Source organism: Megalobrama amblycephala, linkage group LG3 (genome assembly GCF_018812025.1).
Source record: "Megalobrama amblycephala isolate DHTTF-2021 linkage group LG3, ASM1881202v1, whole genome shotgun sequence".
Classification (NCBI taxonomy): domain Eukaryota; kingdom Metazoa; phylum Chordata; class Actinopteri; order Cypriniformes; family Xenocyprididae; genus Megalobrama; species Megalobrama amblycephala.
Genome location: NC_063046.1, coordinates 51,758,600 through 51,776,036, shown reverse-complemented (window position 1 = coordinate 51,776,036; position 17,437 = coordinate 51,758,600). Strand labels below are relative to the sequence as shown.

The 17,437-nt window shown below is 36.1% G+C and overlaps 1 protein-coding gene across 2 annotated transcripts in view; it reads right to left on the bottom strand.

Annotated features, from left to right (window-relative positions):
- Nucleotides 1–1,545: 1,545 nt before the first annotated feature.
- Nucleotides 1,546–17,437, bottom strand: part of dhx15 (DEAH (Asp-Glu-Ala-His) box helicase 15) — a 40,465-nt gene continuing 24,573 nt past the window's right edge. For both annotated transcript variants that reach the window (XM_048186027.1, XM_048186026.1), the window contains exons 7-14: nucleotides 14,203–14,289; nucleotides 13,778–13,927; nucleotides 13,374–13,482; nucleotides 9,188–9,379; nucleotides 6,852–6,974; nucleotides 3,424–3,614; nucleotides 2,220–2,389; nucleotides 1,546–2,101 (exon numbers count right to left, since the gene is read on the bottom strand). In XM_048186027.1, coding sequence (XP_048041984.1) covers nucleotides 1,984–2,101; nucleotides 2,220–2,389; nucleotides 3,424–3,614; nucleotides 6,852–6,974; nucleotides 9,188–9,379; nucleotides 13,374–13,482; nucleotides 13,778–13,927; nucleotides 14,203–14,289 — 1,140 coding nt within the window. In that variant the 3' untranslated portion in view covers nucleotides 1,546–1,983. The remainder of the gene's footprint in view (nucleotides 2,102–2,219; nucleotides 2,390–3,423; nucleotides 3,615–6,851; nucleotides 6,975–9,187; nucleotides 9,380–13,373; nucleotides 13,483–13,777; nucleotides 13,928–14,202; nucleotides 14,290–17,437) is intronic.

Below are 17,437 nucleotides of genomic sequence, written 5' to 3'. Positions count from 1 at the left end.
TGTGCTTCTGACGATGCACAGCAATTGGCTAACACTAAACATGGCATTTAGTTTGATAGCCAAAAGCTCAATTTCGGTCTCATCAGACCAGAGACGACTCTTCCATCTGGCTTCAGAGTCTTCCTCATGCCTTCTGGCAAACTGCAGACGAGATGTCATATGACATTTTCAACAGTGGCTTCTCTCTGTCACTCTTCCATAAAGCTGTGACTGGTGAAGGAACCACAGATGACAGTTGTTGTTTCCAGTCTCTCCAATTTCATCCACTGAAGCTTGTAACTCCTTCATTGGTCATCAGTCTCTTGGTGGCCTCTCTCTACAGTGTCCTTCTTGCATGGCCACTTGAGGACATCCTTCTCTAGGTACATTGACAATCATACTCTTTCCATTTCTTAATCATTGATTTTACTGAACTCCAAGGGCAAGGGCTAATCAATGACTTGTATCCATCACCTGCCTTGTGCTCTTCAATATTTTTTTTCTTTCAGGTTCTGCAATAAAACTGATAACCAGAAGTTGGACTTTCCATATTGAAATCTATTTATTTTAGAATCAGTTGAAAACCTCTGATGCACAAATTACATGTTACATTTTTACATGAACTAAATTACATTTTACATGAACTAAAATTAATTTAGTACCACCAGTGATTTAGATGGACTATTAAATGGACTATTTAGATAATTATAACTATTTAGATAACTTTGTAGACATTTTAGATCTATATACACTATACCAAACTGAATTAAATTAAGTGACCAGAGAAATTAAATTAACTTGAATAAATATTGAACTCAAATAAGCCACACAATATTCAAAGTTTTTCAAAAGATATATTTTGTGCTCCAAACAGTATTCCAGGTCTGTAATTTTATTTATATTTTAGAAATTACAATGCATCATATGCCTAATTGCTGAGAAAATGTAAGAAAAGGCTTAATACTCAGACAATAATTCAGATATTTTAGACATGCTGTACATTTATGCTTCTTCAATAGAGAGCTATCAAATGACTTCACTAGTCCCACTGGACTCCAATCCAGTTTTTCTCCATCATTAACAAAGAAACAAGCACCCAGATACTGGATTGTTGTGCGCGTATTGGACAGTGCAAAACAACTATTCTTGGGTGGAAGTATTTCTTAATACCAGTCTTTAGAAATCCAACTAAACAGAAGGAAACTGCTGGAAACCCAAATTGGGTGAATATGATTAAAAAAATGCAGTAAAACATGCAATTAACCCTCACAAATGAGCACATTAACATGACTGCCCTAATCTCAGCCCTAACAAAAATGATCACTGATGTACTTCATTCATTTATTAAAACAATTTATAGAAATAATAGCTGAACAGAACTCGCATTCAATAAATCTCTACCGAAACCATTAATAAACATTATGGTCTATACTGCTTTATTTTGATCCTAACTGCAAAGCTGTGAATGCATTTGTGCAATTTAGGTCCTTCGTCATAAGCTAGCGCAGTGACTATTTGTATCGCGTCTTTTATTTGAAGTCAACAAAAAGAATAGTACACATGAACTTGATTGAGCATGACTGATATCAAGGTTTTTTTTTTATTATTGAAGTAAAAGCTCCTTTACAGAATAAACAGGGACTTTTCTACTCAATAACATAGCAGGAAGTTCTCAATGTCAATAAGGAATGTCAACATCCACATGAATGCTCATGCAAAAAAAGTTGATGGTGGTATCCCTGTTAAGCGTTTGCTCCCAATCAATCCTTAGTGCCTATATTGACCAATTTAACAATATGTTTTTATCAGGTGCCAAAATGCACGGTGGAGCTGGGAGCAAAGAGTTATAAAAAATAATTATATCTTGACAACAAATCAAAAACAGAAAACAAAACAGACAGAAATCTAATGTTGAATGACAATGTGTGACGATGTACAACCTCAGAAGCATTGCACAGCGCATACTGAATTCAAAATGTATAGTCCTTATACCGTTGGGTAGGTTCAGTATTGAGAGTACTCCTTGGTTTGAAGTTTAGCAACAATGCGCTCCAGCTGCCTCTTAGCCTCGCACTGAGGGAAGTTGCCCATTTCGTAGTACTGTGGAGCGATTTTCACCAGCCTACAGGATGAGATGGTACACAGAATGTTTACTCACTTTTTCCTTTCTTTGTGGCAAAAACATTTACTCTTTGCCGACAATGCACAAACAAATTCTACATTTGCATGTTTTAGCTTACCATTCAGGTTTTATATCAGTGCAGGTGCGGATGTAGTTCTTGGTGGTCAGCACAAACTCATTGTAGAGAACCCACTCGGGCTTGTGGTCCAGTACGGTGGAAGGGTGCAATTGGACCACCTGGTTGTCCTTCACCGTGAGATAGTGGCCGGTGCGCTCCAGGTGAGCAACCTGATAACACCAGACACGCAAATTAACAAATAAATCAACCACTAGCAAACCAAACACGCACACACTGACGTTTCTTCAGGCACCTACACGGGCAGCGTGAGGATGTCGAGATTAACCTGAGCAATCAGTCTCAATAAACGGCCGACTCAAACAGAGACGTCGCCAATAGAGCGCCCGGTAATTCGTACACCAAGACGGAAATTTGTCTCACCAGTAAAGGTTAATGTTGACAAATATTTCAATATTAATGGAGTAATTCAACTAGTCAGGTCACTTGTTTCAGGTACCCCCTCCTGGAGAGCGACTCGATAAAAACGTCATTTATTTGCGCTATGTGGGACGAAAATTGCCTTGATTTCTTGTAAGCGTTTAAATGGTCACACTTTGATAGAAAGCCTTGCATTACATTAGCAAGCCTCAGTGATTCTGCATTCCCAACAGACACTGTATCTTCTAATTCAGACAGATTAAAAGGAGAAATCAAGCTCTACTTTAAAAGTAGCTGTACTTTAGTTTAAGATAAAAAAAAATAAAGTGGACTAATAATTAACTAAAGCCTTAAGCTATAAGGTCATCCAAGGCTGCTCTATTATAAATAATCATGGCCAAACGGCATTATTGTCTTGACGCCTCTTAAGCTGTGACTATATTCAGAATAGCGATTTGTTGATTTGGCCGTCCGTCATTTTGACACTGAGGGTGATCCATTATAACTTTTTAACTGTAATTCCTCTGCCCCAGTTGGTGGCGAGGGTGTTCCAGTGTTGCAGCAGAGCGTGGGTTCAGACTCCAGAAAGACTTCTCTTGGCAGATTTAAGTTATATATTGCAATGCTGTTATATATATGTAAATAAATGAATGAGGAGGAGGGTAGTAAATGACGTCCCGGGTCGCTAAAGACCCGATGTATGCATTTAAGTGTTAATTACAGATTTAATCTATTGACAGCACTATATATATATATATATATATATATATATATATATATATATATATATATATATATATATATTTTAATTTATAGACAAACACACCTGCATGAAGAACCCGGTGACTAGAGCGCGGCGGATGTTGATGTAGTAGTCACGGCTGGTGAACTCTGTGCTGCGTCGTGGCAGGTTGAAGCGGTCCATGATGCGTGAGAGCTGCTGCCGCACATTATCAGCCGACATCAGCGAGCGGTAGTTAACGAAGTTATCATAGCACCACTGCACTGACTCGTGGTCTTGGAATAGAATGGTTACACATGAAAACCAGGTTAAGAGCAACATACAAACAGATCTGAACTTAGACCACCACTGCAAAGTCATATATAAACTTCTAAATAGCTAATTATGCAGCTTAATAACAATCACAGATTTCAAAGATTTCAAGATTTAAGGTGAAGTGTGTAACTTCTGCAGCACTCACATCACCAAATGGACATGCTTTTGCTTTTGAGGGAAAAAAAAAAAAAAAAAAAAAAAAAAAAATACAAATGGCTTTGACGTCAAAAATTTACACACTTCACCTTTATTTAAAATTTAAAAAAAAAATTAACCAAAAAAGTAAATTAACTGAAAAATGAATCTATTTACAAAGTATTTGACAAAATATACTATTTTAAATAAATATTTTTATATTTTAATATTTTACCTATTTTATTTCTACATGTCAAGTTATGGTATAAAGCTTACAAAAACCATTAAAGGTGCCCTAGAATCAAAAATTGAATTTACCTCGGCATAGTTAAATAACTTCTTCACATGGAAAAGTTCTTTACATGGAAATGACATACAGTGAGTCTCAAACATCATTGTTTCCTCATTCTTGTGTAAATCTCATTTGTTTAAAAGACCTCCAAAAAACAGGTGAATCTCAACATAACACCGACTGTTACGTAACGGTCGGGATCATTAATATGTATGACCTCAATATTTGCATAAGCCAGCTCATGTTCAAGGCATTACACAAGGGCAGGCAGTATTAACGTCTGGATCTGTGCACAGCTGAATCATCAGACTAGGTAAGCAAGCAAGGACAATAGCGAAAAATGGCAGATGGAGCGATAATAACTGACATGATCCATGATAACATGATATTTTTAGTGATATTTGTGAATTGTCTATCTAAATGTTTCATTAGCATGTTGCTAATGTACTGTTAAATGTGGTTAAAGTTACCATCGTTTCTTACTGTATTCACGGAGACAAGAGAGCCGTCGCTATTTTCATTTTTAAACACTTGAAGTCTGTATAATGCATAAACATCTTCATTCCTTATAAATCTCTCCAACAGTGTGTAATGTTAGCCCATTAGCCACGGAGCACTATCAAAATCATTCAGAATCAAATGTAAACATCCAAATAAATACTATACTCGCATGATCCGACACGTGCATGCAGTATGCATGATGAACATCTTGTAAAGATCCATTTGAGGGTTATATTAGCTGTGTGAACTTTGTAAATGCACTGTATTATAGCAGAGAGTTCGGGGGGCAGGGAGCGCACGATTTAAAGGGGCCGCAGCCTGAATCCGTGCATAGTTAGCGATGCCCCAAAATAGGCAGTTAAAAAAATGAAAAAAAAAAAAAAAAAAAAAAAAAAAAATCTATGGGGTATTTTGAGCTGAAACTTTACAGACACATTCAGGGGACACCTTAGACTCATTACATCTTGTAAAAACTGGTTCTAGGGCACCTTTAATTTTTTTCAGCTTTTCATCAGTTTTATTGATGTAACACATATTTTGTGTATATATATATATATATATATATATATATATATATATATATATATATATATATATATATATATATATATATATATATATATATATATATATATATATATATATATATACACACACATACATACATACACATACATACACACACAGTACAGTCCAAAAGTTTGGAACCACTAAGATTTTTAATGTTTTTAAAAGAAGTTTCGTCTGCTCACCAAGGCTACATTTATTTAATTAAAAATACAGTAAAAAACAGTAATATTGTGAAATATTACTACAATTTAAAATAACTGTTTTCTATTTGAATATATTTCACAAAGTAATTTATTCCTGTGATGCAAAGCTGAATTTTCAGCATCATTACTCCAGTCTTCAGTGTCACATGATCCTTCAGAAATCATTCTGATATGATTTGCTGCTCAAGAAACATTTAATGTGTACAATTGTACAAAATATTTGTGTACAATATTTTTTTTCAGGATTATTTGATGAATAGAAAGTTCAAAAGAACAGTGTTTATCTGAAATCTAATCGTTTGTAACATTATAAATGTCTTTACTTTACTTTTGATTGATTTAATGCATCCTTGCTGAATAAAAGTATTAATTTCTTTAATTTCTTTTCAAAAAAATAAAAATAAAAATTCTTACTGACCCCAAACTTTTGAACGGTAGTGTATAATGCTACAGAAGCTTTGTATTTCAGATAAATGCTGTTCTTTTGAACTTTCTATTCATCAAGGAATCCTGAAAAAAAAAGTACACAACTGTTTTCAACATTGAAAATAATCATAAATGTTTCTTGAGCAGCAGATCAGCATATTAGAATGATTTCTGAAGGATCATGTGACACTGAAGACTGGAGTAACGATGCTGAAAATTCAGCTTTGCATCACAGGAATAAATTACTTTGTCAAATATATTTAAATAGTACACAGTTATTTTAAATTGTAATAATATTTCATATATATATAAAAAAAAAATTCATGACTTTATCCTTACCTTTAATTTTCAGTGTACTGAAAAACAGTGGTGATTTGCAAACCTAAATGACCAGCATTGCAATTTTGCAACATTTTCCCAAGTTATACCACAATGCAAATTCTGCCAAAATAACAAAATAACCACCAATAGTAATAACCAATGGCTTCCTAAAGACATGTTAAGGGGTGAAAAAAGTGCATCAAGAATATCAATGGTTTGGTCTCTGATGGTTAACTGTAGACTCTTGTTTCTGCCAATTTCAAAATTCAATGTAATCTGGTACTAATTTAAAGGGTTTATGCAATTTATACAATAAAATTCACTAGAATTTTTTTGTACTTACAAATTAAAATGCCGTAACAAAAAACTTGTCAGCTTCATATGAACACAAACATACTCTCATGATTGTCAAGTTTCAAATAAGCGCTGAGTACTAGATAACACATGAGATGCAAGAAACCCCATGAGAGTTTGAGAGAAAATATGGAAGCTGAAGTGAGAATAAGACTGCACATAATTTGCTGTCTTTCAGAACAGTTTTAGTACCGCGTTGCCTCGCAGGCACCGATTTTGATGAAACAAATTACGATTTTCGGCCACCTACAAAAACAACCTGAAATTAGTTGTAATAGATTTAGGCAATTAGGCTAATTAAAAATAGGGGGAGGGAATTATCTCACATGAGCACAAAATGCAACTGTGTGTGTGTGTGTGTGTGAGTGAGAGAGAGAGTGTGTATATATACGTACTTTGTTTAAAGGCATGGTAGACGTTGAGCAAAGTCAGGTGGTCCCCGTCGATGTGGGCAAACCTCATTTTGGACTCGTCAGCTGCCTTCTTGGCTTCGGTGGGACGCACAAAGCACTGTGGGACTAAACAAGGTTGGTATGGGCCCCAACATAGCCGCCCATAGGGATGAGTCAAGCGTTCACCCAGACAGGACACAAGGCCTAGTTCTGAGGCTAGAGCACGGCACAGGGTACGCTACACCAAATAGCAGGACGGGGTAGGGGGAGAGCTGCTGCTTTCGGCTTTTCATTTGCCTTTCTGGAATAGAGAAATTGTGGCGGTGGAAATTAAGCTAAACCTGTGATCTGATATTCCACTGGGGGGACGAGGTTACTCGACACAGTCGATCCTGACTGACGTTACTTGTGTTCATTTAAAATACATGCTGCTATCCAAAAAAAAAAAAAAATTAGGATTTATTTGAATTGCATATAACATTTCAATTCAATTGGATTAAACAGTTTTGAACGAAAGAGCTTACTGGTTTCATCTATACACTGTGTTACAAATTATTATGCAAGTGACATATCAGTAGGATTTCAGTACAATAAATCATTCAGATTTTAGTTTTTCTAAAAGCGTTTGTTTATTTATCCATGTCTTTTTAGGTAACTGGTATCAATCTCAGACAAAACAGTTTTCCCAGGTCTACTTAAGGCAAACGGAAACCCTACTTGGGGGTTGTTCCAACATTATTAAGCAAGTCACAGTTCTCATGCAATATGGGGAGGAAGAAAGATTTTTCTGAAGATCAAAAGCATGAAATGGTGCAATGTTGTGCAAAAGGCATGAAAACAACTAGTACACTATGATATGTCACTTGCATAATAATTTGGAACACAGTGTATATGCGAATTATGGATCACAGTTAAACCCATAACGATAATCAATATATCGACTTATCGCACATATATGGACATGACTTTGATAATTTGTCATCTTATCTGTCCTCCGTGCCAGAAGCGAAAAAGGAGCTTGGCCAGCTCCGTCATATACAGCGGACACTGATGGGTGAAAAGGCGGCATCATTTGAGAATGTCTTTTGCAACATCTTCGATCATGATGCGGCATTATAAAACACACGACGCTCAAGGTAAAATAAGTTCAAAAAACACACCCCTAGAAAAATTGATTTAACAGCAGATATGGCCTGTTGGGCATCTGTACCTTTATTTATAAAGTGCACACTTACTTTATAGAGAAAAGGTCAGGGGAAAATCTGTAGATGTAAGGGACTCGTGCATTTGCAAGTGTTTTTTCTTCTCTACTTGTTAATTTGCACTTTAGCAAAGGTTTATTTACTCAATTTAAGAAATTTAAATTGTTGACACTTCAATTCCAGTATCTAGATATTCCTAAGAGTTAAATGCATTATCATTTGAAAGTGTGCAGGCCTACTTGCATTATTATGCTGTTATATTATGATTACATATTCAGTGGCATAAAAAGGTCTTAAAATGACAATAATATCATTTATCGCTGTTATTTCGGGGACAATATATCATCCAACAAAAAGTAGTTATAACAGGCCTAGTCACATTAAATGTACGTTTATTTTAATTCAAATTAAATTATGATCAATATTTAAGTTTCTTTTTATTAAATTTGTTAGAACTAATCCAAATGGATGGAAATCTGATATGCAATTCAAATACATAAATATAAAATTCAGGTGTGACTTTTTTGGTGTTAATTATTTTTTTAAATATTTTAAAATATTTAAATATATTTTTATATTTTTAATTAGGAAACTGTGAGGTTCAAATTTCTGTGATCTCAGGTTATAATGGACCTGATCTGAAGCCCAGCATTGTTTGAAGGGTTACTCAGGTCAGTTCACATTTGACAAACAAAGCCTGAACCTAGTAAGCGAGCTCTTAAGCGGCTGTATCATATGTCTTACTCTCCCCCACCCCTCTGCATCACAGACATTTAATAGCTCAAGCGCCATTCTGATTTGGCAGTCTTACAGTGCGACACATTAAGAGACTGGACAGTTTGTGAGTCCTTCCTTTGAGAGTTGTTCTATATAATGGCTTCAGCCAAGCAGCTAAACGCATAAGCAGACTGTTTATTCAACCATTACGATTAACTTGGTTGGCAACTTGAAATTGTGGATATGTAGACAATAAAACAGAAGACTAACATCTTGTTTGTCGTTTTGTCCTGAGCATATTCAGACAGACTTCTAACTGAAAATGTGTGAGCTACAAAGAATTAATCTTTCATAGCCATTCTTCTCTAATAATTTTTAGATCATATGCAGGGGTCATGTGTGTACATGAGCATATACTACCTGATAACATTGCGGTGATGGAGAGGATCTCATTGGAGCAGTTGAATTCGCAGCTGGCGATGACCATTTTGGCCAGCTGGGGGTCTAGAGGGAACTCAGCCATCATGGAGCCCAGCTCCGTCAGGTCACCGTCGTCATTTAGTGCTGCGAGATAGTTCAAGAGCTCCAGGGCTCGCATCAGGGTCTCAGGAGCTGGCAGAAAAATATTATATTACAATACAATAACAAAATATGAAATTGTTGTGAATTAAACTGTCTCAGGAAATTTGTCATGGGTAGTTGCCAGATTGTTGGAGGTGTTCTGTGTTGGTGTGTGTGATAAAAAAAACTATTAGACAATATTTTGTAAACTGGACCTTAGTCAGGGTAGCGTCATATTTAATTTTTGACATGATGAAAACAAGGCTGTAAAGGGATTGAAATTAGGGTTTGGCGACATCTACCAAAACATTGCTACGGCCGATGACATTATTGGGACGTTACTTGTGCATCTTGTTGTTGGTGCGCTTTAATTAAATGACTACTAAAAGCCATGGCGCTGTCTTTCAGTGTTCTATGAGTTAGAGCCACGATATGACGAATACTACAAGTTCAATGTCCATTGGAATGAATTAAAAACGCTCGCTCTGCTCCGAGCCAGTGGACACGCACCGTTAATATGGCTAGCGTCTGAAGAAAGGCAGAACACGCACGGAGCTGAAAGGGCTTGAATGAAGCATGTTTGGCTTTAAATAAAACTACTAAAGCAGATTCAAAAAGCAGATTCATTCAGCTCCGAGACACACAATGGTTCTGCTCTTGCAGTGAAAGCCTGGATCCTCAAGGCATGCTTTTGTTTGGTTTTTGCAAAGTGAGTGTCAGGTTGCACATCTAACAATGTCAGGTTGCACATTGTTAAAACAATTGCAATATTATCATTGACTATACATTTCAAACATTTTAAACCAAAAAGCATGAGCAAAAGTAATAAGGGATACTTGCATTAGCTACCTTGGTTATTTATTCATTTAAAAAAAAAAAAAAAAAAAAGCAAAAAAAAAAAAACCCAAAACAACAACAACAACTGAAAACATCGCGTCTATGGTCCTCTGGACAACAACTAACTTTTAATTCAAGACAAAGGGGGCTAATTTTTCATCTGACATGCAAGCAGCTCCAAACAGCAGCGCCACTAATTCAATTATAGGGAGGAACCTCTACTTAATGCATCAACACTGGTCACACACCAACAAATTCAATTCACCTTTGGCTCAGTTTGGCTCACCAACAAATTCAATTACTGAATAGGATGACCTTTGGCTCTAAAAAAAAAAAAAAAAAAAAAAAGAGAGTTTGGCATATGTCTGAAAAGTAATGACCAGTTGCATGTTACTCTCTCTACTGACCCGCGGCTCTAAATGCGGCTCTTTAGCATTGCCTAAGGTTTGGAGACAAACATGACACAAACATTCTTAAGTTTGCTGTATAATAAATATTAAATTTCAAATAGGATGAAAGACTATGGCTGTCTTTATCAATGAGTGCGAAAACGCAGGAAAACTTCATTTACAACTTGTCAAAAAAAAAAAAAAGCAGCGGTTTCCTCATTTATATGTGCCTGTTTGTTACGAATATTTTATATAACTACAATATAGTGTGTAATTACTTCGTTATATCAATGTTATATATACATATTGTCCATCTAAAACTGTTTTATAAAGTTTTTGTCAGTTTATTTTGCACAAAGCAGAATATAAGATGGAAAATATTTAATAGATGATTTGTCAACATAATATATAACAATACAATATATAGGATTTTACCTCAAAATCCAACAATTTCTTTGCAAATCCATGTTTCTTGCTGGAGTCCCCTGGTGGCTGGATGCAGTACAGGTCATAAACCCCACTCTCTCTATGTGAACGAATGGTACTAGAGTCAAAATAAAAAAATAAATATTACACTTCCAATAAAATTTTCCGCAAGATGGTTTTGGTTCATTTAAGGTAGTTGATATACATCAAGCTGATATATATTCAATTGTTCATTTTTGTGATAAGTTTGATTTTAGCTAGCAATTTGATGCTGTAGAAACGGGGCATGTCGTTATGATTGACAGTTGTGATTGACAGCTTCTCTGAGGACTGTCGGAGGTTCGACAGGAGATCAAAGAAACATGACTTAATTTTCGATTTGTGTTATTTCACACCGACAAAATGAGTCGTTCAGCAGTAAAGTGTACTAACCAACAATCTGATGGATCACTGAGCTTCTTCGGTAACATAAAATGTGGGCTTTATAAGCTAATTGATAAATGTTATTAACCAAGATATCACGCCTAACGTTAGCCACGATGGGGAAAAAGCAGGTGATCTTTATCTGGCAGTTACTAATTATTTTTATGGGTATAAAATAATAATTAGCAGGACAAAACTAATGATAGCCTACTCTAATTATAGAGCACTGTCTACAGCAATCGATCTCCTGTAACGTTAGTTCAACTTGATTTAAAATGGCAGGACCATTTCTGACATTTTAGAGTTGTTTCTAGTGGCATATTGTGTTTATCTACTGAATTTGCCGTTTCAAAAATAGTATTGCTCTAGAAATAGAATATTATTTTACAGGTAGAATTTTAAATTGTGTATAATTTATATATTTAAAATACATCAATTACGATATGTTGTTTTGACCTATCCCAATGTATTGTAGTTATCACTTGTAATTTACTTGAAAACGAACAATGTACATTAATAAACATTCAAATAAATGTAAGTTCCTCTTTGCCAGATGTAATTAAACCATCGTTTAAGCCAAATGAAGGAAGGAGGAAAAGAAAAATGTAATAAACAACAGATGATGCAGACGTCTGGGTGGAAGTTTGATACCGCGACTCCGCCTCCGGGCTCCACTGACGATTCCTTCAGCACATGCCCAGGTTCCAAACTGACATTTTTGCGTAACATGTCAACGGCCATTGTCGTACGGCGTACGTTTTACGCTCAGTTCATTACAATTGAAGGAAGCGGCATCGCGGTGTCCATCTTTTTTTACAGTCTATGGTTTGTTATTATGAACAAGTATTGATCTTGTGTATCAGACATACTTTTTTCTATTTGTTTAGAAAGGATGTAACATTACTCATGCTAAGGAAAGTAATCCGTTTTGGGCAATAATTAAGTACAAATGCCATGCAGTGAGCCCACCTGGAAAAAGTAATTTACACACTGCGGACACCACATCATAAATGAACTATAGCAGGGAACGTGCCAATGTGTTAACTGAAGGCAAATCAATGAGAGAGAAAGCTAAAGGTACATTAAAACAAGGAAAGTATAAGCGAGCATTTGGCAAATGTCACTAGGCAAATGGCTTCCATCGGCTTTGTCCGGTGCTACAAATTCCTGCTGTTTTCATTTGGCTTCTTGTGTGCATCTAATCCCATGCTTACTGAATACAGGTAAACAAATACATAAGCTATGGTACCCTGGGAACTCCAACTAAAAGACCTAAATTAGTTTCAGCATATTTGATAGCATCAACAATTTTTTTAAACAGTTTTCAATATTTTAATAAAAATAATTATATAATTATGTATGTGTGTGCGTGTGTGAGAGAGAGAGTTTTATTATTACCTTGTATTGTTATATTGGTTTATATAAATTAACAGTCACTAACTACATTTTCATTTGTATTTTAATTAATTTTTAATGTATTCTGCTGCTTGGTTCATAGTGGTGGGGGAAGGGGGAAACAAAGAAAAAAAAAAAAAAGAAAAAAAATTCACACTTTTAAGATATTTCAGAACAAATGCATAAATAACGATACTGAATATTGTCTTTCTGTTATATTACCCAGCTATACATTTAGTTATGCAGTATGTTAAGTAGAAAGCTTCAATAAGAGAGAGCATTTTTAGATTGACTTCAGAGATCTTTAAGGTCATGAACCTTTCAGAAAAGATGATGAGCCAATCACAAGGAAATGTTCCAGTCGTTACTATTCAGCGATTACAAGCCTGACCATCATGCAGTTTTAATGAATGTCCACATCAGTCTTCATATAGTATAAAAGCAATTACACGATCAAAGCAAAGCCTGACACAGAAATATCAGACTATGTGTGGAAAAGTGTGCTGCCCCATTACACAGAACCATTTTATAGTATCAGACTTTTATATGAACAAACTCAAAACTTTATTCTATACCTGGTGGGTCCATGAAGTCAAAGTGCACTAGGTCATCGATACCAAGCTTTTTGAGCTGTAGCACAACAGAGCCCAAATTCGACCTGAGAATCTCAGGGTACGTGTTATCCTGAGGAGAAATGAAAAAGAAAAAAAATTAGCTGATGTTCTCTAGTAAGACCCTCAAGTTGCTGCTCCTGAGGAAATATTCAAACTCATTTAGTTGATATGGACATTTTCCACGTCGTGTGTACAAAAAGGAGGCTAGAAGTGGCCAGAAGTACTAAAGACTTGAAAGAACCAGGGTCTGGCTTAACCACTGAGTCCATCTGCTGTTTGATAAACAAATGACCCAACCAACATCACTGGCATATAATCAAATCGCTTCCCAGATGCCTACAGCAGTAATGATCCGTTTCACAAACCTGCATCTCAGTCTTGTAGGCCTTCTCGGTGTAGAGCCGGAAGCACTTTCCCGGGCGCGTACGTCCAGCACGGCCGGCTCTCTGCTGGGCTGAAGCCTTGCTAATAGCCGTTACGAGCAGCGACTCGACTCGAATACGAGGGTTATACACCTGTGCGACGAGAAGGAAAGAGCTGTGTGAATAATAAATGCACACCATTGCACCACAGCAATATGCCAAAGCGAAGCCATCCTTCATCTCTGACTGGACTACATGTATGACAGCAGCAGCTGGGCTAGGGAAATGTCAGCAGAATAAATAACTAGCTTTTCCATCTCGAGTCGCTGTCAGAGCCCCGCCACTGGGTTTATCTGGGGATTTCAGAGGCAAGAGAAACAGATGATGGGGTGAGATTAGACAAGTGAGGCAGAGAAGAGAAGACTAACCTTTTGCTTGGCAAAGCCAGGATCAATTACAAACACCACGCCATCGATGGTCAGGGATGTCTCAGCGATGTTTGTAGAAACCACAACCTATGAGAGCCGAAACGATACGGTTAAGATTGAGATCGAACTGACCAGACAACTCTTGACAAAGAAATTAAAACAAAACACAAAAGCGAAAATCCAAGTCCAGCTGCTTTTTGACTCGAGTTGTACCAGACACTCTAAAATGACTTGGATGACTATACATAACATTTAAAATCAGCAAGTAGATTTTGAATGAGCGGTGCTTGCTTGAGCTAAACTCTCAGCCATAATTGAACTTGGGTGGTTGCCAAGGAGTGTTGCTATGCAGATACAATGGTGTTCTGAGTGGTTTAAGTATGTTTCAATAAAAATGCAAAGATGTTCTAAATGGGTTTTAGAACATTGCTCTGGGGTTGCTATTGTGTTCTGTGTATTTAAGTACATCGCTATAAAAATGAAGAACGTTGCTATGGTGTTGCTACGGTGTACTGAGTGGTTCTTCAAACATCTTTCAGTTTTTATTGAAATGCATTTAAAGGGATAGTTCAACCAAAAATGATTGATCACTTACTCACCAAACCTGTATGAATTTCTTTCTTCTGCTGAACACAAACAAAGATATTTTGAAGATTTGAGGGTGAAAAAAAATGAAAGAATTTTCATTTTTGGGTGAATATCCATTTAAGTGTTTTTTTTTTTTAGAACATTGCTATGTTGTTCTGGTGTATTTTTATTTTTAGGTCCATTATTCCCCGTAACACTTTAAAATGTCTTAAGAGTAATATGCCTTTACTCGAGTAACACAATGAGAAATTATTCATGTCAGTTGCACAAGCGGTGCGGGACAAGTTATGTGGCTAAGTTGAATACTTGGGGTATCAGGTTTATTTAAATCTCTAACCACTCTCTACACCAGCAGGGTAGCTTTTTTTTTTTTTTTTTTAAGCACATTTCATTGGTGATTAGACTGTTCTGCACTGCTCTGGGCAAAAAAAAAAAAAAAAATCGAATTAAAGAAAAAAAGTTCTGTGGTAACTGGAGAGGGGTGGAAAAAAAAGACAAAAAAAAAAAAAAAAAAAAATCAGTGGGAATTAAATCCTTAAAAGACACTTCAGTGAGCTGTCGCAAGCTGGAAGACTAATACAACCCAACAGGGGAGTAAGGCAACAGTTGCTGCAATCAAGTCAAATCGGGAGTGTGCTGGCTGAGCCGGACTGCTTTCCGCCGAGCAGCCCGTCCAGACACATTACTACTGCTCTTTTTGGCGGCAAGATACATGTCTGTGCACAGCACGCAGCCATCTTCCCCTCCCTGGAGAAGCCCACCTCTAAGAAACTGTATTATTAATGCCACGTCTCACTCCTTCGCTCTCTCTGTCCCTTTACAGTACAGGTGGCCTTCATCATGTGTGGTATAGTGACATATTAAATCATCTTTGAGCTAGAGACTGCAGACAGTCTTTGATATGCTGAGATGACAGTGTCCAAGACGACAGCTAAAGCTTCAGAAGAGCTTCATAACATTGCATAGGTAAGGGTGGCTTACTGGCACAAGTCAAAAAAGCCAAATTGGAGTGTCATGCGTCACAGAACGAGAAACACCCCAATCTGAGTCAAGTGACCGGTAGGGCGAAGTCTCTATCATTTTATAAGGTTTTGATTTGTATTCAATTCAAATCTATGTAAGTGGCCCAGAAAAATCTGAGCAGGCCCCCAGAGCTGTAGATGGATGTTGTCGATGGATGACAAAGAGAGGTGTACATTCATAGAAAACAACAGTTTTGAAAGTTGCTCACATGCAAGTCATGGATTAAATGACTGGAGAAGTTTGGTGTACATCACCAGAGAGAAGTCTATCATTTCACCCAAAGATCAACTATTTTATTAAATTACAAGACCAAAAATAAATTTAAAAAAAATTTAACCTGCATAGATGAATCATACATAATAGAGATCGACCGATATATCGATTTACCGATATTTTCCCCGATATTTAAGCATTTTACCATAATCGGATATCGGTTTTGTAATATCGGCTTTACTGATAAACGCCGCCATCTTGTGGGTGTTTTGAGAGTTGCGCGCAGGATCACCATTACAGCGCATCTGAGGGGAAACGAGACAACGACGTACACAGGTAAAGTATAATTACCTGCTTTGCTGTAATTAGTAAATTTTATTTAACATAACCGCCATTAATGCACAAATTAGATGTGTTACATAAATGCCTAAAATGTAGCTAGTTCATGCAGCTTGTCTCTAAGAAATAGAGACAAGCTCACGGAGTCACGTAAGATAATCCGTCAAGTCCTGTCCAAATAAAGATGTAACTTTGCATGAATTAAAATAATGCAGCCATGAATGAGCACATGTTGAAATTAAAAGCTCCACGGCCACCGCATGTAACTTTTAACAAGATTCACTTGTTTAAAACACCATAATTATATAAACATTTACAATATATCCATTAATTCCCTTATAAACATCCAAGTAAACAACTTATTTATCTCTGCGAGCGATCGCGGTTTGAGTAGCCTATAGTTCTGTGTAAATGCATAGATAAGCAGGGCTTTGTCAGCAGATATTTCATAATCTAGAACGACAAAAACATTAATAATTCTGTTATAACATACCAGTTAAGAAATGCAATAAAATACAATGTTTTGTTTGTTATATTCCAGAAAATATTATTCAGTTATTTAACATTATCCAGCGTATTATTCTTCACTCTCTAGCCTATTAAACAGCTTATAAATCTATTAAAACTGTAGTTTAAAATGAAGTATTGATATGTTGATATGACTCCTGTCTTTATTTTCTCCATTTGAAAACATTAGACATTCTACATTTATTTTGCTTATCGTTTACAGTAGTGTTGCTGCTGATGCTTTTTATAAATAAAATTATTTTTTTTAATATGAAGATTAAAATTAAAATGTATTGGTGTATAAATAAGATTTGTTTTGTTTTCTATGCAAGGAGGGAGTGATTTATAAATAAAATGGTTTGTTCAGTTCAGTGGTGCTGTAATTGTGTCAAAAACTGAAGTATAACAGTAAATAAATATCGGTTCTGCATATCCGTTATTGGGCGCGTACACACAAATTAATTGGTACTAAAAAAATCATTATCGGTCGATCACTACATAATAAAAATTAATAAATGAATAGGCTGAATTTCCATTTCATGCCAACTAAGTCTTATATTAACTA